The sequence below is a fragment of the Hypanus sabinus genome, chromosome 11 (genome assembly GCF_030144855.1).
Source record: "Hypanus sabinus isolate sHypSab1 chromosome 11, sHypSab1.hap1, whole genome shotgun sequence".
In the NCBI taxonomy this organism is placed as follows: domain Eukaryota; kingdom Metazoa; phylum Chordata; class Chondrichthyes; order Myliobatiformes; family Dasyatidae; genus Hypanus; species Hypanus sabinus.
The window spans coordinates 58748553-58772392 of NC_082716.1; the positions used below are offsets into that span (position 1 = coordinate 58748553).

General features: G+C 40.2%; 1 protein-coding gene across 3 annotated transcripts in view; it reads right to left on the bottom strand.

The window, feature by feature from the left end:
- Window positions 1–23840, bottom strand: part of ror1 (receptor tyrosine kinase-like orphan receptor 1) — a 275776-nt gene that overhangs the window by 56603 nt on the left and 195333 nt on the right. For all 3 annotated transcript variants that reach the window (XM_059984410.1, XM_059984409.1, XM_059984411.1), the window contains exons 3-4: window positions 16907–17194; window positions 11292–11328 (exon numbers count right to left, since the gene is read on the bottom strand). In XM_059984410.1, the coding sequence (XP_059840393.1) occupies window positions 11292–11328; window positions 16907–17194 (325 nt within the window). The remainder of the gene's footprint in view (window positions 1–11291; window positions 11329–16906; window positions 17195–23840) is intronic.

The window sequence follows — 23840 nt, forward strand, 5'->3', positions numbered from 1 at the left end:
TAAAAAAAGTTATGTTGAAAATCATAAATATTCCACACCTGTATGGAATTCTCCAACGCATTTTCAAACTGAGTTTCAGCCTGGAAAGGGTCAACTGTGTGCAAAACAACGTGAGTGGTTCCAGTACCCAAGAAGGGCCAATCAAAAGTCTTGGATGACTACCTTCCATTGACCCCGACTTCACACATCATGAAGACCCTAAAGAGGCCACTCCTGATTCAACTCCAATCCCTAGTCAGATCAGCCCTCAATTGCCCGCAGTTTGCCTACCAAGAGCACACTGGAGTTGACGATGCTGTCATCTACCTGCTGAACAGAGCCCACTCCCACGTGCATCAGGAGGGCAGCACTGAACGTTGTGGTTTTTGATTTCTCTAGTGCCTTCAGTAGCATACAGCCATCTTTGCTGGTGGCAAAAGCTCATTCAATGCAGGTTGGCACTTCCATTGTATCCTGGATAATGTACTACATGACTGGCAGACCACAATTTGTGCAGCTTCAGAGCTGTGTGTCACACATGCACTACAAGCAGCACTAGGGCCCCACAGGGGACTGTATTGGCTCCCCTTCTGTTTACCATGTAACCTTGGACTTTAGATACAACACTGAGTCATGTCATCTGCAGAATTTCTCTGATGATTCAGCAGTATTTGGGTGTATAAAGGGAGGACAAGAAGATGAATACAGGGCTCTGGTGAAGGACTTTGTCTTAGTGATGTTGTGCTGCAGATGATTCAGCTTGTACCATTTGACAAAGGAGATGTTGATGAACTTTAAGAAAACTGAGCCTGCATTGCTCCCTGTTACTGATGGTGAGGACCTACAAGTGCACCTGGATGACAGACTTGAGTGGAGCACCAACACAGAGGCTGTGTACAAGAAGGGCCAGAGTCACCTCTACTTCCTGAGGAGACGGAAGTCTTTTGAAGTATGCAGGCCTCTCCTTCACATGTTCTACCCGTCTGTTGTTGCCAGTACAATCTTCTACTTGGTGGTGTGCTAGGATAAGGCATCAACACGGGTGATGTCAACAGGCTCTATATACTGATTAGAAAGGCTGGCTCTGTTATAGAAGTCAAACTGGACACACTGGAGGCTGTGGTAGAACAAGGGACCCTATGGAAAGTTCTGGTAATTCTGAGCAATGCTTCTCACCCTCTGCATACTACCTTGGCTGAATAGCAATGCACTTTTAGTAATAGACCAAGACAACTGCACTGCTCCAAAGAGCACTACACGAGGTCATTCTTACCCTCGACCATAAGGCTCTATAATGAGTCGATCTATAGCCTGGGAACTGCTGACCCCACCCCCCCTCCCATTAGACTGTTTGTGGTAAGTTATTGCTTATTCTTTCTACTTTTCTAATATTTATACCTGTGCACTTGTAATGCTACTGTGACACGGTCATTTCCTTGGGATCAATAAAGTGATTCTTGAAAGATCATTAGTGAGTCTATCTTATCTATCTGTGGAATGACAAACAAAACTGACAAAATGCTTTAAATCTGTTTCTCTTTCTACAGATGCTACCTGATTTGTTGAGAGTTTCCATCATTTCTGTTTTTCAGAAAAACAGAATCTGTGTTTGTTTTTAATTAATATTCTGTAGTAGTTCTAACATTACAGCAAGGGATGTATCTTTAGTCACTTTCACTTTAAAATGATAAAACATAACGTTCAGAAGTGAGTACCACTGGCAGCCAATACTCTCTCACTTATTTACAGCCATTTCCTCCAACAGTGCTTGCAAAAACCTGAACAGATTAGTTGGCCTAAACACAACAGGCAATAAGCACACTGTTAATACTCGCTTCCTCTGAAGACCAATGATTATTGCTTTGAAGAGCTGGACTCTGCAGGGCAAGTAAGTGATTTATCTTCAATTCTGAATTGCTCCAAAATAAAACATTGTCAAATTCATTGGAAGCTGATTGCTTACAGATGACCTTCAAAGAACATTATTTGTCTGTATTATTTGTATTCTCCAAAAAATCATGGTGGATCTGTAAGATTGATATTCTGTTAACTTTCAACATTTTCTATCTTTCACACAGATACTTAGCACCCCTTTCCTTTCATTTGGCAAACAATAGCTGGCTCCAAGCCAAGGATATACTCATTATAAATTCCAAAGAGGCAATTTTTTAAAACTTTTGAATTTGAATTTTTTGTTTTACATTTCGATAAAATTAAACTCAGAATCATCACAAAGTGTTTCCTGATGTGTGGAGTTAGGTGAATATCAGCAAGCCTTTCATATCCAGCACAATTCATTGGAAACTGGGTATGGACGTTAAATGAAGACATTCAGACCATAACAGCAGAGGCTATCACTGGGCAGCCCGTGGGATTTCACCTTTTACAGACACATAAGACAAGCACCATGGGCAAATATTACTGAGCAGTGGAGCTCCTGGTGTACCTGGAATTGACTGGGGCTGTTGTTATTCTAACATTTACCAGATTTGAAACGAAGTCTCAAGTGGCGCTGCTTTTATTTGCTGGAAGATTCTTGAAATTGGTATTCTGCCACTTATCAGACCATATTTGTGTATTGCCTGTGTCTTACTGCATACACTGATAGACTGCTTCATTCACTGAAGGATTGCAAATGAACTGAACATTGCACAATTACCAAATATCTTCCTTTAAAATGAAAATAAGGACATAGATGAAGATGGTTAGGCCAAAGGCACTGTTGGAAGGAACTCTTACAGCAAAAAAAAATCACCATTTTCCTTAGTGTGAGTATGATTCAAACACAGCAGTTCACTCCCCCAATACCGTGTTTTACCACATGCCTTTGATGTCACACTCAGTCAAATCTTGCCTTTATATCAAGGGCAGTCAATCTCCCCTCACACCCGAATTCCAGTTCTTTGGTCCATCTTTAGAGCAAGGGTTCATAAGGTTCAGAGCTGATATGGTATCAGTGAGCAGATAATTGGCGAGTAATCAAAACTTGACTGCTTTGCCAATAATACCTTCCCTCACTGTGCTGATGAATGGCAATGGATTACCAGGCAGTAATTAACTGTATAGGATTTGTCCTGTTCTTTGAGAACATGACACATTTGACCATTTCCTGCATGTTTACGTTGAAAGTACCATTTTCCCTTTCCTGAAACAGCTTGGCTAGAAGTGCAGGTAGTTCTTGTGTTAAAGTCCTTTGCTGTGAGGAGTTGCAGTGTAATAAGTCAAAAAGGGTGGCAAATACAGGACTGAAAGGGTTGAAAGCTTCAACGGTTTCTTCCCCCAAGCCATCAGACTCCTCAATACTCAGTCTAGACTGACATCTTCATTTATTATTATACTGTAATTTGTCCTCTACTGTACCTATTGTCTTGTATATTAATTATTGTACTGCCGTGCACCGTTTTGTGCACTTTATGTAGTCCTGTGCAGGTCTATAGTCTAGTGCAGTTTTTTATGTTGTTCTACATAGTCTAGTGTAGCCTTGTGCTGTCTCACATAGTCTAGTGTAGTTTTGTGTTGTTTCATGTAGCACCAGGGTCCTGGAGGAAAGTTGTTTCATTTTACTGTGTACTGTACAAGTAGGCTATGGTCGAAATGACAATAAACTTGACTTGACTTGAATGCATGTAGTATATGGAATAAGGTAGATGATCTTGTAGCACAGTGAGAGATTGGCAGGTATGATGCTGTGGTCATCACTGAGTCATGGCTGAATGAAGATTATAATAGAACTTAACATCCAAGGACACACATTGTATCAAAAGGACAGGCAATTAGGCAGAGGGGCTGGGAGTGTTTGGTTGGTAAAGAATTAAATGAAATCCTGAGAAAGAAGTGACGTAGAATCAGAAGATTCTTTCTGGGTAGAGTTTAGAAACTGTAAGGGTAATGTAAAGGGAGTTTCTTCTTTTTTTCTTCTTTGTTACTATTGGGAAAGGGTTTCTTCATTTTGTTAACTAGCAGGAATGCTAATTTACTGATAACAAGAATGGTATTCCTTTGTAAACCAAATGGGGATTAATGTTCTTTCTTCTGAGTCTGTAAGCTTTTGTTGACGGGCTTTTGGGCAGACCGGCGCGAGGGGGTTGAGAGAGAGGACGCAATGCTGTAAGCTGGGCGAGGATCGGACCCCAAAGGGGGGTCCGAAGCCGGGAGGTACTCCGAGGAGGGGGGGATGAAGCTAGACGTGCTTGGTTGACCACTCGGTCCTGAGCTGCGAGTCGAGGAGTTCGGAGGGTCCTGAGCTGCGAGTTGAGGAGTTCGGAGGGGATCGAATGGTGGCCAGAAGACTTCAGTAATTGAGCTCCAACGGTTGTGCACGAAGTGGTTTGGACTTTGATAAGTTTGGCACCTTTTCTTTATTTTTTTCTCTTCATATATACTGTATCGTTATTAATCACTTAGTTATAGTAACCTTTATAAATTGTACTCATTTAATCGCTTATGGTGTACTGTCTGTTTTTGGGCGAGGCGGGGACATCACACAGCATCCACACCAGCTGATTACCCAGTTTGGCGGGGCCGAAGGCTGCTCCCCCTAGACGAAATGAGCTGAGCGAGCCTGAGGCGACCCAGGGGGTTACATTGATCCCGGACGAGCCCCCAAAATGTAACCCCCTGGGTAGCCTCAGGCTCGCTCAGCTCTTTTCGTCTAGGGGGAGCAGCCTTCGGCCCCGCCAAACTGGGTAATCAGCTGGTGTGGATGCTGTGTGATGTCCCCGCCTCGCCCAAAAACAGACAGTACACCATAAGCGATTAAATGAGTACAATTTATAAAGGTTACTATAACTAAGTGATTAATAACGATACAGTATATATGAAGAGAAAAAAATAAAGAAAAGGTGCCAAACTTATCAAAGTCCAAACCACTTCGTGCACAACCGTTGGAGCTCAATTACTGAAGTCTTCTGGCCACCATTCGATCCCCTCCGAACTCCTCGACTCGCAGCTCAGGACCCTCCGAACTCCTCGACTCGCAGCTCAGGACCCTCCGAGTGGTCAACCAAGCACATCTAGCTTCGTCCCCCCTCCTCGGAGTACCTCCCGGCTTCGGACCCTCCTTTGGGGTCCGATCCTCGCCCAGCTTACAGCATTGCGTCCTCTCTCTCGACCCCCTCGCACCGGTCTGCCCAAAAGCCCATCAACAAACGTTTACAGACTCAGAAGAAAGAACATTAATCCCCATTTGGTTTACAAAGGAATACCATTCTCGTTATCAGTAAATTAGCATTCCTGCTAGTTAACAAAATGAAGAAACCCTTTCCCAACAGTAACAAAGAAAAAAAAAAGAAGAAACCCCCTTTACAGTAAAAAGATAGGAGTTACATACAGACCGCAGGATGTGGGCTACAAATTACAATGGGAGATAGAAAACACACATCAAAATTGCAATGTTAGGATAGTCATAGCGGTCTTCAATATGCAGACAGATTGGGAAAATCAGATTTGGTGCTGGATCCCAAGAGAGACAGAATTTGCAGAAGGCCTACAAAATGGCCAGTTTGTGGTTGAGTCCATTACAGAAAAGGCTATTCTTGATTTAGTGTTGTCTAATGAACTGAATTTGATTTGGGAGCTTAAGGTAAAAGAACCCTTAGGAGCCAGTGATCACACTATGATAGCATTCACCCTGCAACTTGAGAGGGAGAAGTTAAAGTCAGATTATCAGTATTACAGTGAATTAAAGGGAATTTTGGAGATATGAAAGAGGAGCTGGCCAAAGTTGAATGGAAGGGGTCACTAGCAAGGATGACAGCAGAACAACAATGGCTGGAGTTTCTGGGAGAAAGTCAGAAGACATAGGATAAATACTTCCCAAAGAAGAAGTGTTGAACCATGGCTGACAAGGGAAGGCAAAGTTAGCATAAAAGCAAAAAGAGCGCAAAAATATAGCAAAACTTCGTGGGAAGTTAGAGGATTGGGAAACTTTTAAAAACCAACAAGGCAACTAAAAAAGCCATAAGGTGGGAAAAGATGAAATATGAAGGAAAGCTATTGAATAATATCAAAGAGGATACCAAACTTTTTTTTCAGATATTTAAAGAGTAACAGAGATGTAAGAGTAGATATTGGACATTGCAAACTGGAGAGGTAGCAATGTGGAGCAAGGAAATGGCAGGCAAACTGAATAAGTACTTTGCATCAATCTTCACTGTGGAAGATATCAGCAGTATGCCAGAAGTTTGAGAGTGTCAAGGGGCAGAAGTGAGTGCAATTGTTATTACAAAGGAGAAGGTGCTTGGAAAGCTGAGAGGTCTGAAGGTGGATAAGTCACTTTGACCAGGTGGACTATACCCTAGGGTCCTGAAAAAGGTAGCTGGGGAGATTGTGGACTCACTTATGATCTTTCAAGAATCACTGGATTCTGGCATGGTTCAGGAGGACAGAAAAATTGCAAATATCACTCCAAGAAGGAAAGGAGGCAGAAAAAAGAAAATTATAGGCCAGTTAGCCTGACCTCAGTGGCTGGGAAGATATTAGAGTTCATTATTAAAGATGAGGTTTCAGGTTACTTGGATGCACATGATAAAAGAGGGCATAGTCAGCATGGATTCCTCAAGGGAAAATCTTGCCAGAGAAATCTGTCGGAATTCATTGAAGAAATATCGAGCAGGATAGACAAATAAGAATCAGTTGGTGTTGTGGGGTTTACAGAAGGCTTTTTACAAGGTGCCACACATGAGGCTGCTTAACAAGAGTCCATGGTATTATAGGAAAGATATTAGCATGGACAAAGAATTGGCTGATTGGAAGGAGGCAAAGAGAGGGAATAAACAGAGCCTTTTTTGGATGGTTGCCAGTGATGAGTGACATTCTGTAGAGGTCGGTGTTGGGACCACTTCTTTTTACGTGATACATCAATGATTTGGATGATGGAATTGATGGCTTTGTGGTTACGTTTGAGGGCGATATGAAGAGAAGTAGAGTGGCATGTAGTGCTGAGGAAGCCATGAGTCTGCAGAAGGACTTAGACAGATTAGGAGAATGGCCAAAGAAAAGGCTGATAGAATATAGTGTAAGGAAGTGTATGGTCATGCACTTTGGTAGAAAGAACAAATGCATAGACTATTTTTTGATTAAACTGAAAATTCAAATATCCAAAGTATAAGGGGACCTGTAAGTCCTAATGGTTAATTTGCAGGTTGAGTTGCTGGTGAGGAAGACAAATGCAATGGTAGCAATTCATTTTAAGAGGACTAGAATATAAAAGCAAAGAAGTAACGCTGAGGTTTCATAAGGCACTGGCAGAGTTTTGTGAGCAGTTTTAGGACCTTTATCTAAGAAAGGGTCTTGGTTCGAAATGTCAACTGTTAATTCATTTCCACAGATGCTGTCTGACCTGCTAGGTTCTACCAGCATTTTTGTGTGTTGTTAAGAAAGGATGTGTTGACTTGGGAGCGGTTTCAGAGGAGGCTCATGAGAATGATTCCAGGAATGAAGGGATTATTGTATGAGGAGCGTTTGACGTCTCTGGGCCTGGACTTGCTGGAATTTAGAAGAATGTGGGGGTGGGGAGAGAGAATCTCATTGAAACACATCGAATTTTGAAAGGTCTAGATCAAGTGGATGTGGAGAATGTGGAGAGGAAGTTTCCTATAGTGGGGGAGTCTAGGACCAGAGGGCACAGTCTCAAAATAGAGGGATGCCCATTTAAAATGGAGATGTGGAGGAATTCCTTCAGCCAGATGGTGGTGAATCTGTGGAATTCTTTGCCACAGATGGCTGTGGAGGCTAGGCACTTGAGTATTTTAAGGCAGAGGTTGATTAGTCAGGGCATGAAAGTTACAGGGGGAAGGCAGAAGAATGGAGTTGAGAGGGAAAATGGATCAGCTATGATGAAATGGCGGAGCAGACTCGATGGACCAGATGGCCCAATTCTGTTCCTATCTCCTATAATCTCATGCTCTTATATTGTCTGGTTCCATCACTTTCTTGGTATCCAGTGCTCTCAGCTGCTTCTTGATTTCTCATGGAATCAATAAGCTAGAGACTGGACTTTGTAATGATAAGTATCATATAAAAAATAATCAACTGATCAGCTAGGCATTTCTGGCTGAACATGGTTGTAAATGTTTCAGCCACTTCCTTAGCACAACTTTGAGGGACACCCGATTTACAACTGCAATTTTTTATTTGCATAGTAAATAAAAAAGGAAAGGAAAACAATATAGAACCTCAAGAGATTCTGCAGATGTTGGAACTCCAGGGTAACACACACAAAATGGAGAGGAATAAACATTTTACATTTTAGGCTGCGATCCTTCATCAGGGCTGGAAAGGAAGGGTATGAACACGAGTTAAGAAGGTGGGCGTGGGGAAGGAGCACAAGCTGGAAGGTGATAGGTGAAGCCAGATGAGGGGCAAGGTTTGTGGGCGGGGAGGGAGACTGAAGTGAGAAGCTGGGATGCGATAATTTGGAAAGGTAAAGGGCTGAAGGAGGAATTTGATAGAAGAGGAGAGTGGACACTGGGAGAAAGGGAAAGAGGAGGGACGTGATAAGCAGGTGAAATGAAAGGATAAAAGGGGAGTCAGAATGGGGAATGGAAAAAAAGGGGGGGGGGGAATAAATGAACAGGTGATATAGAAATCAATGTTCATGCAATTAGGTTGGAGGCTACCCAGACAGAATATGAGGCACTGCTTCTCCAACCTGATAGAGGCCTCAGTTGTGGCAGTAGAAGACACCACGGACCAACCTGTCAGAATATTGGGGGTGTGAAGTGGAATTAAAATGGCTGGCTACCAGGAAATCCCTTGTTGCAGGTGGGATGAAAGTGCTTGAGGAAAGCAATATAACACACAACAAATAAAAGAAACTGAGAACCACAAGAAAGGTTAGGAATAGACAGCAAAGAAAAAACAACTTCAAAAAATGTCTTTTAGATTTTTGAAACAAGGAGAGAGATAATGATGCAGAAGGAATGAATAGTTTTAGACATCAAAAATGTACCTGTTTAACAAACAGCTATTTCTTGTGCAGTGGAGGGTACACAGAGTGAGGTATAGTTCAGTATTAGAAGCAATGAGGCATAACGCAGAAAGGTAATAGTACAAGGCATCTCAATTTTATAACGGAAATGCTTTGACATCTGGAGTGAAGAGAGGTTGGAAAAGGCTGAACTGATGAAAATGAAGGATGGAGTAAATGAAGGCGTGAACAATTAGAAATTGTATGAAGTTGAGGCGGAGAGATTAGCTGTAATGTGGTTGCATTGACACGTGTACATACTGTAGGCTTTGGTAATATAAACAAAAATCTACTGGCAGATGCTGGGAAGATTGACAAAATTTCCAGAAGCAGTTTTGTTAACAGAAAGGGAAGAAAAGATGAGCTTGTGGCTGAGCACAATGCTGAAAGGTCAATGCTGAGTCTTTCCTGACTCAGCTTAATTAGTAGAGGGTGAGGGAATGAAGCCAGAAGTGCTGACAGCAGCACAAGAAGAAGGTTTAAGTTTTCTAACATTCACCTTTAGGAACTTCTGGCTCATGAAGCTCTTGATAACAGACAGGTAATTTGAGGGCATGGCAACATACACTTGGACAATGGAGAAGGGTGTTACTACAATATTTGAGGATATAAATTATGAACATAGACTGCATTTTGCTATGTTATAACTTGCTCACTGATAGTTCCACCCAAGATCCTGGGATTGGGTTGGAAGGATGGAATTGGGTGTAGGAAAGGAGAAAAGAGTGGAATTTGTGTGTGTGTACCAACGTATTAACCATATAACAATTACAGCACCGAAACAGGCCATCTTGGCCCTTCTAGTCCATGCTGAACGCTTACTCTCACCTAGTCCCACCTACCTGCACTCAGCCCATAACCCTCCATTCCTTTCCTGTCCATAAACCAATCCAATTTTTTTTAATGATTAAAAGAATTATTTCATATTTTTTCATAACATCAAAAGAAGCTTTTTTGCTCATCAATTCCATACCAACGTTGAGAACAATCCCACTGCTCCAAGTATTTACTGCAACCTGTTGTCTCTCACATGCCCAGATTCTCCCACCAGCCACCTGCACTGGTGGCAATTTATTGTAGTCAATTCACCTTACGGTCAGCGCATTTTTGGCACGTGGGAGAAAACTGGAGCATCTGGGGGGAAAGACAGACAGTCATAGGGGAACATGCAAAATCCACACATACTACATGCGGTCAGAATCAAACCGATATAGCTTATGCCAAATCCATATTTAGTGCATTTATTAAAAGTTTGAGTGTCTTGAAGCTTGAAACTTCTAAATAAAGCCCAGTAAAATTAGTCATCCTGAACACAGATTTTAAAAACATAGCTTGGTTTTGTCTATCAAAAAGTATGTTTTGGCTTCAGAGGGTGCAGTGCAGATTTACCTGATTTCATACCAGGAAGGTGGGACTTTGGCTACCTGGAGAGAATGGAGAATTTTGGATTGTTTTTCCTTGGAACCAGGTGGGTAACAAAATATTTAAGAGGCTTTCAAAACCGTGAGAGCATTTGATAAGTAAGAAGAAACTATTTCCATTGCAGACCATTTGGTATAAAGAGATCACAGAAAGGTATCAAAGAGCAAAAGAGAAGATGCTCTTTTTACCTACCTAATGGTTTGCCAATGCTTTTTTTTTTATTTGGAATACACTGCTTGATGGGGTAACAACAGAGAAGGAAGCCATTCAGCTCATTGGGTCTATGCTAGTCTTGATTATTTTATCTCACATACAATAATCTCTCCTTTTTGATTCTTTCGCCACTTACTGCAATATATGGTTGTGCAGATGCACATTAGTATCCAATTGACCTACAAACATGTCTTTGGAATGTGGAAGGAAACCAGATCATCTGGCAGAAAGTCTCATGGTTACAGAGAGAATACTGCAAACTCCACAGAGAGAGCACCTAAAGTCAGGATCAAATCCCGAGAACTCTGAGTCAGCTGTGGGTACCACCATGTGGCAAGATTTAAAAGCTCCATCATTAATACTACCTTTTGGAAAGAAGAAAACATTGGCAGACAAGAGAAGAAAATAACATACAGACTAAGCAGTCTTATATGTGCAAGTGCGGCTTGATTGCAATTTGTTTTGTCACAGGCAAGGACCACAGTAAAGCATTTTTTAAGACTGGCAAAACAATATCTAACGGGGTTGCAAATGAAATAATGTACAAATTATTGCTTTAAAAGAATGTTTTAAACTTATTGAAAATAACCCCATGCCGTTTTCCAAGGTCCTTGAAACTCTTTAAGTCCAACTGTCATATGCTTGAAGTAAGAAGGCCCAAAGAATGTTAGCTCTGGAAGTAGGTAACAATATATAGACGAATACTCACTGTGTTGCCTTGCCTGAATTTGGAGTCGGTGGGGGTCCTGCAAGGAGGGAAATACAGCGAGTTAATATTCTTGAGTTGAGTGATTTTTTTCTCCTCACTCTGTTTATTCTGGTTTTATTTATCTTCAGGCATCTGTTGCTTCACACTTTGATTCATGTCAAAGCATTGAAAATCACAGCTTGGTGTAAAGAATGACGTTTATCAATGACAGATGTTTTATGGAAAAATATTCCATTGGCTATTGGACTAACAGATGAATATATCATCCCGTGTGGAACTGACCCACATGGAGACAAAGACTCCAGGTTTAATTCCAGACTCAAGTTAATAGAACCACATTCAGTAAGAGGTCGTTGTTCATTCAGATTATGGGCTGGGAAGGACAGGAACAGAAATCTAGCTGTCCACATGCCACCACTGAATGATAACTGGTTGATGCTGATCTCTAGCTGTCTTGTTTGATGACCTTCCATTTTACAAAGTATACAAAGGTAGTAGAAGTCAGAAGGAACCCATCAGGACTTAGGAAGGATGTGGGGAGGGGGGAACTGAAGTTGGAAAAAAAAGTTAAAATAATTAGACATGCAAAAGGAATTTATTGGTGTTGGATTATTATTGGTACATGTACCGAGATACAGTGAAAACCTTTAGTTTGTCAGGATATCCAGGCAGATCATGCTATAGATAATTACACTGAGGTTTTCAAAAAGAAAACCGTGTAGAATATAGTGTTGCAGTTGCAGAGAAGCAGAGAAATAACATGCAAGGACCGCTAAGGTAGATTGGGAGATCAAGAGTTTATTCTTTAGCATATGAGAGGTCCATTCAAAGGTCTGGTAACAGTGAGATAGAAGCTATACACAGAGCTGTGCCCAAAAATTTCATTCACTCAGAATGTTGCTGCCCATGTCCCCGTAGATCTAGCCTCTTGTAATTTTGAACAATGTTCATAATTAGGCTTATAAAGGTAGAATTTTAATTTGGATGTAGAATGTAGCAGTTCATGCAGCCACAGATGATCAAGGATATCAGATGATGGGAGACACATTAATACAGCAGCAGAAATAGTAAAATGAACCTTAGTTCTTATGGTCGTGTTCAGGTAAGTAATCAAATTATTTTAAGAGGCTATTCAGCTCTCTGAGTATGTAACAGCCCCAGGCAGAGTAATCCCAGCAGTCCCATTCCCCTGCTCTTCCTCCTTAGCCCTGATTATTATTTTCCTTCAAATGCCCAGTACACTTCTGAAATCCTTAACAGGTAGTGAATCCATATCATAATCATTTGCTTTCATCAGCCCTTCAATTTGAAAGTTTGGTCTATAAGCCATTTGCCAATGGGAACATATCTCTACAACATCTCATTTAAACATGCCATGCTCTTCTGTCAACCTTTTTATTCTAAAGAGAACAGCTGTAGTTGTTTTTTTTGTCTGACTTTGAAGCTGAAATCCTCTAGTCCTGGTGCCATTCAAGTAAAACTTTTTTAAAGCATCTCTGATACCTTAACACTCTGAAGTGAGATTATTAGAACTGGAGGCAATATCCCTTATTTAACTTGTTTACTTGTTATGGAATAGAAGGAGACCAGTTCCATGCACAGCAGTCGCAGGAAATGGACGTCAGTCCCATTTGATGTCTATTTCCTTTAACACAGTGGATCCCAACCTGGGGTCACAGACTCCTTGCTTAATGGCATTGGTACAAGGCATAAAAATGTTGGGAATCCCTGCTATAACATGCCCAGTTCCCCTGCTCTGATTCTCTTTGCCATTAACCTATGCTAAGACTATGCCAATTAGCCTCACAGCTTGCTTTTGTAATACTGGTGGAAACTAGAGTATCCAGACAAAATCCACATAGTGACAAGGAGAACATGCCTCCCTGACCGTACCTGAGCTCAGGATCAAACTCAGGTTTCAGGAGCCGTGAGGCCTCAGGCCTATCCTCCCTGTACCTCTGTTTTGACTGTAAGCGAACCAGTTTCTTTATAATGATTCAAAATTACCTTCCTGTTTTTGTTATCTACACTTCTGTTTATGAAACAAGTCACTTCAGCGGAGAGGAGGGTTAAACAACAAAGCAGGGTGTTAGAATTTTAAGAAGATTTTATTGCACTCAGCTAGAATAATTTCCATTTCAGAACTGATTAACCATAGATACTTCATAATTTCAGACTCAGCTATCCTGTTCCAACTAATGAATGGTGGTGGAACGGGGTGGGGGGGGGGGGGGAGGTTGTGCCAAATGTGTACCAACTCCATTCTCTGATTGCAGTGCATAAATTTAGCCACCATACAATATCACCTTCCAGCTACTTAAAAAAAGCTTTGTTTTTCTCTCCTGATCCTTCTCAAAGTCACTTACCGTACTTGGTCAAGGTAGAAAAATATCTTCCAGACCTCAGCCAGTGCTATACTGAAAGCAGATGACAGGGGTATTAGTGGGGGTTGGGATGAGGTCGAAGATGGCAAAAAAAAATTGCATGGGATTTCCATTCCCTCATCTAGGAGAAGTGTCAAATTTTCACTCACCACCTCTCCTCAGAGCTACAAGTGTGAATGAAAAGTGAACAACGGATGGGTTGCAGATGTGCTCCAAGATTTTATTGCAGGCCAGTAATTCCTACACCTCCTCCACACCAAAATCGGGTGCTACCAATGAGGGGGAAGTTTTCACATTCTACTTCTTCCATTTTGTTCTTCTGAATTTACATTTTAAAAGAAAAAAAGACTTCTCTTTAAAGAAAAAGTTTTCTTTTGACTAGAGTATCATATGGTATCCTAGTCCATTTTTTGCATGCAAGATGGTACAGGATTTTCAACCCTTTAATATTTATTTCAAGCCCAAACGCGTTCTCATCTCCACAGCAAGAATCATGATGCAATAATCAGGAATGACAACAACTGTTTGACTTTATTTTTCACTTTTTAATCCAGTAACAATGAGATTGCTAACAGCTTGTCAGATCAGCTAATGCAACACAAAAAAATGATTTAAAAATCGGGACCAGTCTGGCATCAGTGGCTCAAACTCATGAAATGACTCATTGAACAACTGAGCCCTTGGGGTGCAACAGGTTTAAATTATAACCAAAGCAAAATGCACTGTGGCACCACAAAGGGAGAACTGCAGCCACAGATCTAGTCTTCTAAGATTACTAACTGCAAAGCAATACACTAAAGGGAAAATAAATCCCATTTAAACCAATATTCTTTAGTTTTATCAACATATTCCTTTTGTAATATTTTTAAATCCTTAGCCTAAAAATTGTGCAGTGTCCTACAAATGCTACGGGTAGTTGTCCTGACAAAGGGTCTCGGCCTGAAACGTCGACAGCGCTTCTTCCTATAGATGCTGCCCGGCCTGCTGCATTCCACCAGCATTTTGTGTGTGTTGGGTAGTTGTAGTGTTGGGAACTCTACAGCCTAAAGCCCAGGCCTGAGGCAAAACTGAATCAGCTCTGAACATTTTTAAATGGAAGTGTGCCACCTCAGTCCCATGTTGGGTCCAGGCAGACCAGGAGGGAGCGAGAGTAAATAATCACGGAAATGACTAGTGGTTGCAGTGTAGAAGGTAAGGATAAGTGGCCTTAGAGTCAAGGTCAGGTTTGTTGAAGGATCAGGTGTTCTGCTGCAGATGGGCAGTGTGGAATGAGAGAAAGGTCTGTGGGAAAGCATTGTGTAATGGGCCTGGGCTGATCATACAGAAAGAGTGGGGCAAGAGAGATGGAGCTGAAGGCCAGGGCCATTCAGAGGATCAGGAGAAGATTGTGTGTGTGTTTTGTAGCCATTGTTGCTTATGTTGTTCTGCTTAACACTGTGGGCATGCTGTGTTGGTGTCAGAATGTGTAGTGACACGGACAGGCTGTCCCCAGCACATGTTTAGGTTGTATTGGTTGTTAATGCAAACAATGCACTTTGCTGCATGTTCGGAGGGGGAGAGGGAGAGTTTGAATGCATGTGTGTACTTGCATAGAAGGTAAGGGCGGTGACCAAGGGAGGCGGTGGAAACAGCTCAGTGCGGGTACCATAATAGAGTAAGAAGTGTGATACTTATCCTAGTCCAGATTTAAAAGAAATATGGAGGATGAAACCAGGTAGGTTATGCTGAATAATCATACAACTATGGGTGTGATCAAAAATCATCCATACTGGTTTAATTTCCTTGTTATGTTCCAAATGGTGTGTTCCATGGAGACTAATATAATTAGACAGACATCAGATTACATTGTGTGTAATCTGATGCACATCTGAAGTGTAAATCAGATCGGGTGTGCATAAATCTCCGGAAGTATGACAGGTTTTGATCCAAAACGTCAACTGTTCATTTCCCTCCGTAGATGCTGCCTGACCTGTTGAATTTCTCCAGTAGTTAGTGTATCTGGTATGTTTCAAATGAGGATGGAAAGGTGCAGCAGACTCGGTGACCATTTGGCTCAATTTTGCTCCGATGTTTGATGGTCGTGTGGTCTAATCCAGAGAGGAGGCTATTATCATCTCACACTCCATAGGTCACTTTTTCTCATGATGACCAATACCATTGCCAACAAGGTGGCAAAAGACAAGAGAAAAGAAATTGGATTTCACTGGAAAATGAGCACCAAAATGGTGCTGGTTTGTGCTCATTTGACCTGGTGCATGTTGCAAACAGAACTTTATGCTCCTCAAGTCTTTGTCCTTGGGTTGGATTTTTCTAAAAGCTGGCATGTACTAATGCCAGAGCAATCCCCAATGTACTGGAGGAATGGAAGGGTGTTTCAGGATATGTGGGAGGAAAGAAATTGTCATTGGTTTTAGTAAAAGCCCTGTATCGGGACTCATTCGCCTAGCGGACTTCTGTTTTGACTCTTCAACAAATCAAAGTTGTTGCCATGGGCACCAGCTATGCCGGGTTTTTTTGTTAGCTTTGTGGACAAGTCCCTGTTTCTAAGTTTTTCTGGTACCACTCTCCAACTCTTCCTCCATAAATCCCAGTCTTCACCAATTTACTAATGCTCATTGGCTCTGATGGGAGTTGTGCCTGTAGAGCATAAATGAGAAGTACTTATCATCTTCAGCTGCAGGTGGCTGTCATCCCAGCAGTGGTTCATGAAAATATGAAAGCCCCCGAGTTCCTGATTCTGCTCCATGTACTGAACTGAGGAGCAGAAGGAATATCTGCACATGTAGGTGTTTGGAATTTATCCAGTTCCATAATGAGATGGCAGGAGGAGGTACCAAAAGCACCAGGGCCATGACTAGAGTGCTGTAAACTTTATGGTGTTCACACATAGGATCCCCTTCTAATCATATATTCCACATAATTCCATTTGCTGCAAACCCAACAAAGAGTTTACATGGGCACCCATACCCGACATCTATGATACAATATAACTGTGTAGAAGTGCAGGAAACTCTGTCTTTTCAAAATGCCCTCCTCCATGAGCCTCAAATCAAAATAATCTACAAATGAATGTGTCACATTGAAGTACGTAAGGCTGTCCCCCAGTGTGAGTGGGCCCAAAGCATTGGCTTGAGTTTTGGCTTTTTGCACCAATGTCAAATTGGTTTTGGAACCTAGAATTCCTTGTTTCAAATCCCCATAAACGACATAACATTTTAACGGAGATCTTACCAAATTTGACAAAAAGCACGCCTGTAGTTGACACAGTCTTTTGCCCGTTTGTTGCCACACACTGGAAGTAACCTGTGTCTGTGGTGTCGAGGTTTCGTATCCGTAGGCGGGAGCCGTAGTTAGTCTGTCGGTAGGATATCCTCCGTGGTTCCTGGACAACCGGAGCATCGTTCTTCAGCCATCGGATGGTAGGTGGCGGATTGCCAGACACCTTACAGTACAGCTCTGCAGTTTGCCCAAGTGATGTTGTGATATTATTCATTGGCTCATCAAGGATTAGATAATAATCTGAAAAGAAGATTTTAAAAAGTCTTTAGCTGCGAGCGAGTAAAACAATTCAGTTAATAAGAAATGTAAAATGCATTCATTACCTTAAAAAAATAAGTACTGCAACAATGGGTTAATGGATTATTTCATCAGAGCATAGTGCAGACAGCAAACAGTTTTGCCTAGTTCTACTGTCTATGTTGAATTAGCTGACCTCAACTAAACCAGTAGACAATATGACCACTTGCATCATGCATCTAATTAGAGAAATGAGTCAAAAGCATCTTTCTTTTTCAATCTTTTTATTGATTTTCATATATACACAAAAAAAATAACATAGTAATAAGTAAATTATGAATACAATAGACTTGAAATCACATTGATAATAAGATAATAATATCCTACTAAACATCAACAAAAGAAAATACCTTAATCAATCAAGTCCACATGATTATATGAAAAAAAAACAAAAATAACCATTAAAAAAGAAAAAAAATATTAAAAATATGTGAAAAAAAAATATATATTAAAAAAAAATATAAAACACTAAACTAAACTAACATGGGCAATAATAACAGTTTACAAGTATAAGATAGTGTCAAAGAACTCCGGAACTCCATACCTGAACATGAATAAGCAGAAAGAAGGTCTGGAAAAGGCCAAATTAATTCATATGAAAATGTCGAATAAACGGTCTCCAAGTTTCTTCAAATTTAATTGATGAGTCAAAAATAGTGCTTCTAATTTTTTCCAAACTCAGATAAGAAATAGTTTGAGAAAACCATTGAAATGTAGTAGGAGGATTTACTTCTTTCCAATTTTGTAATATAGACCTTCTGGCCATTAATGTTACAAAAGCAATCATTCGTCTGATTGAAGGGGAAAACTGATTACCATCTTCATTTGGTATGCCAAAAATTGCAGTAATAAAATGGGGTTGTAAATCTATATTCCAAATTGAGGAAATAGTAGTAAATATGTCCTTCCAATAATTATGTAAAGTGGGACATGACCAAAACATATGGGTCAATGAGGCCACTTCTGAATGACATCTGTCACATAGAGGGTTAATATGAGAATAGAATCGAGCAAGTTTATCTTTAGACATATGAGCTCTATGTACAATTTTAAATTGTATTAAAGCATGTTTAGCACATATAGAAGAAGAATTAACCATTTGCAAAATTTTTTCCCATTTATCTGTTGATATGTTATATTGAAGTTCTTTTTCCCATTCTTGTTTAATTCTAACTGATATTTCTGGTTGTATCTTCATAATCATATTATAAATAAAAGCTACTAATCCCTTCTGACAAGGATTTAAGGTAAAGATCAAATCTGTAATGTCCACCAAAGTTGAATTAGGAAAAGATGGTAAAACTTTATGTAAGAAATTTCTAATTTGTAAATATCTGAAAAAATTAGATTTAGGTAATTCAAAGTTATTGGAAAGTTGATCAAATGACATCAAAGTATCTTCAAAAAAGAGATCACAAAAACATTTTATACCTTTCCTTTTCCATATGTTAAAAGCTTGATCTGTCCAGGAGGGTTTGAAAAAGAAATTAAATAAGATAGGGCTATCAAGAACAAAGTTTTTCAAAATAAAAAACTTACGAAATTGAAACCAAATTCGTAATGTATGTTTAATAACAGGATTAAATATTTGTTTATTAAATTTAACTAAATCCGCAGGAAGGCAAGAACCAAGAACAGAGAATAGAGAATATCCCTTTACCTCATTACATTCCAAATTTACCCACTGTGGGCACAGTGGTGAATCCAAATCTAGTTTCCAATACAATAAATTACGAATATTATTTGCCCAATAATAAAATCTAAAATTAGGTAAAGCTAAACCACCATCTTTTTTTGATTTTTGTAATTGCTTTTTACTTAACCTAGGGTTTTTATTTTGCCACACAAATGAGGAAATTTTTGAATCAATGTTATCAAAAAAAGATTTAGGAATAAAAACTGGTAGGGCTTGAAATAAGTATAAAAATTTCGGTAAAATCATCATTTTAATAGCATTAATCCGACCAATTAATGATAAAAACAAAGGAGACCATCTTGTAGTAAGTTGATGAATTTGATGAAGCATAGGTAAAAAATTCAGTCTAAATAAATCTTTATATTTCTTGGTAATTTTTATACCTAGATAGGTAAAGTTATCAGTAACAACTTTAAATGGTATCCTATCAGTCAATAAAGTTTGTGAGTCAAAAGCATCAGTGAAGTCAAATGGCCTTACTCAACTGGGTTCAGCGGTAGCATTTTCACCTCTGACCTATGAGGTTATGGGTTCAAGCTTCTGAAATGGTACCCTATTGTTAGGTGGTGCTTCGGGTGAGGTAGGAAACAGGAAGAAAATGATAGTGACACAATAACTCCTTCTCTTAAAAGGCAAAAATCTTGTTTGAAATATGATCACGTAAACTCAAAAACCATGGAAAGTGATTCACTGGGATTGTGATGCACCATCAATAACTCACTCTGAGACGTCAGGGCGAGATATCAGCTTTTATTGACTGGAAGAAGGAACAAGCAGTGAGTGACCACCATACTACATCCTGGAGACTGAGAGGCCGGGCTCTGGACTCAATTGCCTTTATACAGGGGTCTGTGGGAGGAGCCATAGGAGCAGTCAGCAGGGGGCGTGTCCAGACAGGTATATGTAGTTCACCACATTTTGAAACAGTTTTCTGTCTTAGCTTGCTGCTGTTTACAAATCTTCTCTTCTCAGACAATTTGGTATGTTGTAAACCTAAACTCTCAAAGTCAAATCAGTTCCATTTCTTTTTAGTACTTCTCATAAAACACATTTAACTGTTAACACTCATTGAGCCATCTTTTAAGTGCTGCAGCTTGTACTTTTCTTGGCAGCATTAGCTACTAATTAATTTGTAAATTCCAAGCACTTTGTTACTCTCTTTCAAGATGAGACAAACCACCGATAGCTCAACATGGGAGCTACTGGCATTATACGGTAATGAATCATCAAGGCTGTCTGAAGGTAGAGGATATACAAAAGAACTGGCAGGCTCATGGAAGTCAATTAATATTTTGAAACCTAAACATGAGCCCCACACCTCCACCCCACTAATCCAGTCTAAATTTTAATGACTCTGATAATGTATTACTAAAACCGTATTACTGACCAGTCTCTTCAAGAAATTGTGTGCTTTAATTATATTTTAAAAACTGCTGAAGGAACAACTAAGAAATACAGCTGTTCAAGGAACAATTCATCGTCTTTTACACAGACTCAGAAAAATACAGATGAACTGCTGTGTGAAACTGCATCACGAGACTGTTGAGTTTCAATAGCTGGAAATGTCTTGGTCACCAGTAAAATGCCCTATGTTGCTATTGTGCTATGCTTTGATACTTGAGGAGACAGCTATTCCACCACTGACATTTGGGTAATGACAAATACACAAAATATCTGTAGTTCAGGATTACTGGTAATATCTATCCCTCAGAATAACAAATTCCCTAGAACTGTATCTTATTGCTGCTTGTGACACTTCCCATGCTCATTCTCAGAATGCCATTTGATCTTTCACTTGCAGCTGGTGGGCAGAGATAGAAACATAGAAACACAGAAAACCTACAGCACAATACAGGCCCTTCAGCCCACAATGTATTTACTTTAGGAATTACCTAGGGTTACCCATAGCCCTCTATTTTTCTAAGCTCCATGTCCCAGAGATGGTTTAACACCTCATCTAAAATGTGGTGCCTTCACCCACACATCATTCCTTTAACATTACACTGAAGACTCTTCGTGCTGCGTATGCTCAGGTTTCTAAAATTGGGTCTAAGCGTAACCTTCTGACTCAGCTGTGATGATGTCAAAGCTGACAATATTATACTGGTTGCATTTAGATCATGTCTTTCGACCTGTTGGTGCACTGCTCTCATTGGTGATAGCCACAAACCTTTCATCAAGATCTGCCAAGTAATACAAAGACAGAAAGTGCTGGAAATGCTCAGCAGATTAGACCATATTTGCAGAAACAGAAAAAGAGTCAATATTTCTGTTTCTGATGAAGGGTCATCGACCTGCAATGTTGACCCTAGAATTCCCAACCTTTTTTTAATGCCATGGACCCCTACCATTAACCAAGGGGGCTGTGGACCCCAGGTTGGACACCCCAGCCTTAGATGCAACTGGACCTGCTTAATACTTACAGCATTTTCTGTTTCTTAATTAAAAATTTCCATCTGCAGTTTTTTTATTTTCATCCAACAGATAACACCTGATTACGAAACTCCTTTGCCACTGTTCCAACATCAAAGAATTTGCCAATATACTGAATATAACTGATTAATGATATTTATTTATTAAGATGAATCTGAGATCCTGTCACTGCAGACAGAGAATCTTTATAGTGTACAATGGTAATTTTAATTAAAATCAATTAGAAATTCAGCTCTCAATTCCTTCCCTCCTACCACCCCCTGTTACTTTCTGTTGAGAATTAACCCCAGAACAACCATTCTTTGTTTTATTCCACAAAGAAATGCTTTACATTTTCCACAGCAACTTTATTCAGAACATAACCTAATTCTCTGCTGGGTTTGTGTTGGCAGCCATATGCTGTGTTCGCCTCACTTTAAACTTATCTCAGACTCTGCAGGGACTTTGGGCTGTTACAACTTTTTAAATTAAAAAAATAGTTTCTACATTTCAGTTACTCCAGTTACTTAGTTCAGTCACATTTTCCTCCAGCTATTTTCTCTCATGGAGATACCTACTCAGGCTGGGGGACAATTCCATGGGCGTCACCCTCATATGCTTCAAGTAAGTGTCAATATTCCCGGTACAACAGTTTTCCCAGTGCAGTCGCTAAGCACCAATAAAGACTTAATCCATAAAGGGTATTAAGGAGAAAGGAAAAATACACTATGAAACTTTTATAAGCTTAGTTTTCCCAAATGGCTTTATATCCAAGAAAATACGATTGAAATGTATGAAAAGCAGCACCAATTTTATGCACAAAATGATCCCACAAACTGTGAAGAGCCAAGACAATATTTTGAAAAGGACATTAAGACTCTGGGGTTGGTCTGTACTCTGCAACAGGAGATCTTTTGATCTGCGATGTGGAAAAATTAGTTACTGTCACATGGTTCACAAAAGAAAATGTCTGATTGATGTGAGGAAGTTGAAGTACAGAGGCTCAAATGTCATAGACTCCATGGTCAAATTGACCAATGACCCTATGCACGAAGTTTTGGGTTAGCTCATGCAGCACCATTAGTACAGGAGGAAATCAAGCCGATCATAGCTATACTTAAAGCTAAGCATGAATGCTAACAGGGCAGTCAGGCTGATGTGGCAGATGTGAGCCATCTAATACATACAGCGCAAAATCAATCATTCCTGTTCACCAAACAATTAGTGATAGGACAGTTAACATGGCAATATACAGTATTAGCATTGCCTGAGCTAAATAGGGCTTTACCAATGCTACACCCACTCTGTAACAGAGACATGGAGGCGTCTCAAGTGAGGGGGCCAGCCAATCCGTCATCTCTCAGCTTTCTGCTAAACTGATTTATAATTATGACAATTCACTAGTACTGTGTGTACCTCTACCACAGAACATTTTCAATCTTATTAGTACTGGTTGGTTTCACAGTTCTCCCCATTATCGCACAAGGAGAGCAAAACTGGCAAGATTACCCATCACTGTGTAATGGCATCTGATAATTGTAGTCAAAAAGGCCACATCTCTTAGAGCTGGTTGTTAATGCAAAGGATCTATTTCACTGGACATGTGATAAATAAATGAATCTGAATCTCATTTGTCCCATCCACTCCATAATGTCCTGGTTAGGCACAGGAGTACATTCAGCCAGAGACTCATTCCACTGAGATGCAACACTGTGTCATAGGAAGTCATTCCTGCCTGTGGCCATCAAACCTTACAACTCCTCCCTCGGAATGTCAGATACCCTGAGCCAATAGGCTGGTCCTGGACTTATTTCCACTTGGCATAATTTACCTATCATTTAAGGTTTTATATTGCTATATTGTCTACACTATTCTTGGTTGGTGCAACTGTAACAAAACCCAATTTCCCTCGGGATCAATAAAGTATGTATGTCTATGACTTACTTTGGCTCAATGTACAGAACATTAGAATGTCTTCTTAATAGATTACATAGAAAACCTACAGCACAAAGTTGTGCCAAACATGTACTTACTTTAGAAATTACCTAGGGTTGTCCATAGCCCTCTATTTTTCTAAGCTCCGTGTACCTATCCAGGAGTCTCTTAAAAGACCCCATCGTATCCGCCTCCACCACTATTGCCGGCAGCCGATTCCACACACTCACCACTCTGCGCAAAAAGTTATCTCTGACATGTCCTCTGTACCTACTTCCTCTGTACCTCTCATGTTAGCCATTTCAGCCTTGGGAAAAAGCCTCTGACTATCCACACAATCAATGCCTCTCATCATCTTATACACCTCCATCAGGTCACCTCTCATCCTCCGTCGCTCTAAGGAGAAAAGGTAGAGTTCCTGCTAGCCTTATAATCTTTTAGATCTCTATCGTTACCTAGTTTTTTGAACCTTTTGTAAGCTCTTCTTGTCTTCTTGACTAGATTTTCAACAGCCTTTGTACACAATAGTTCCCATACCCTACCATC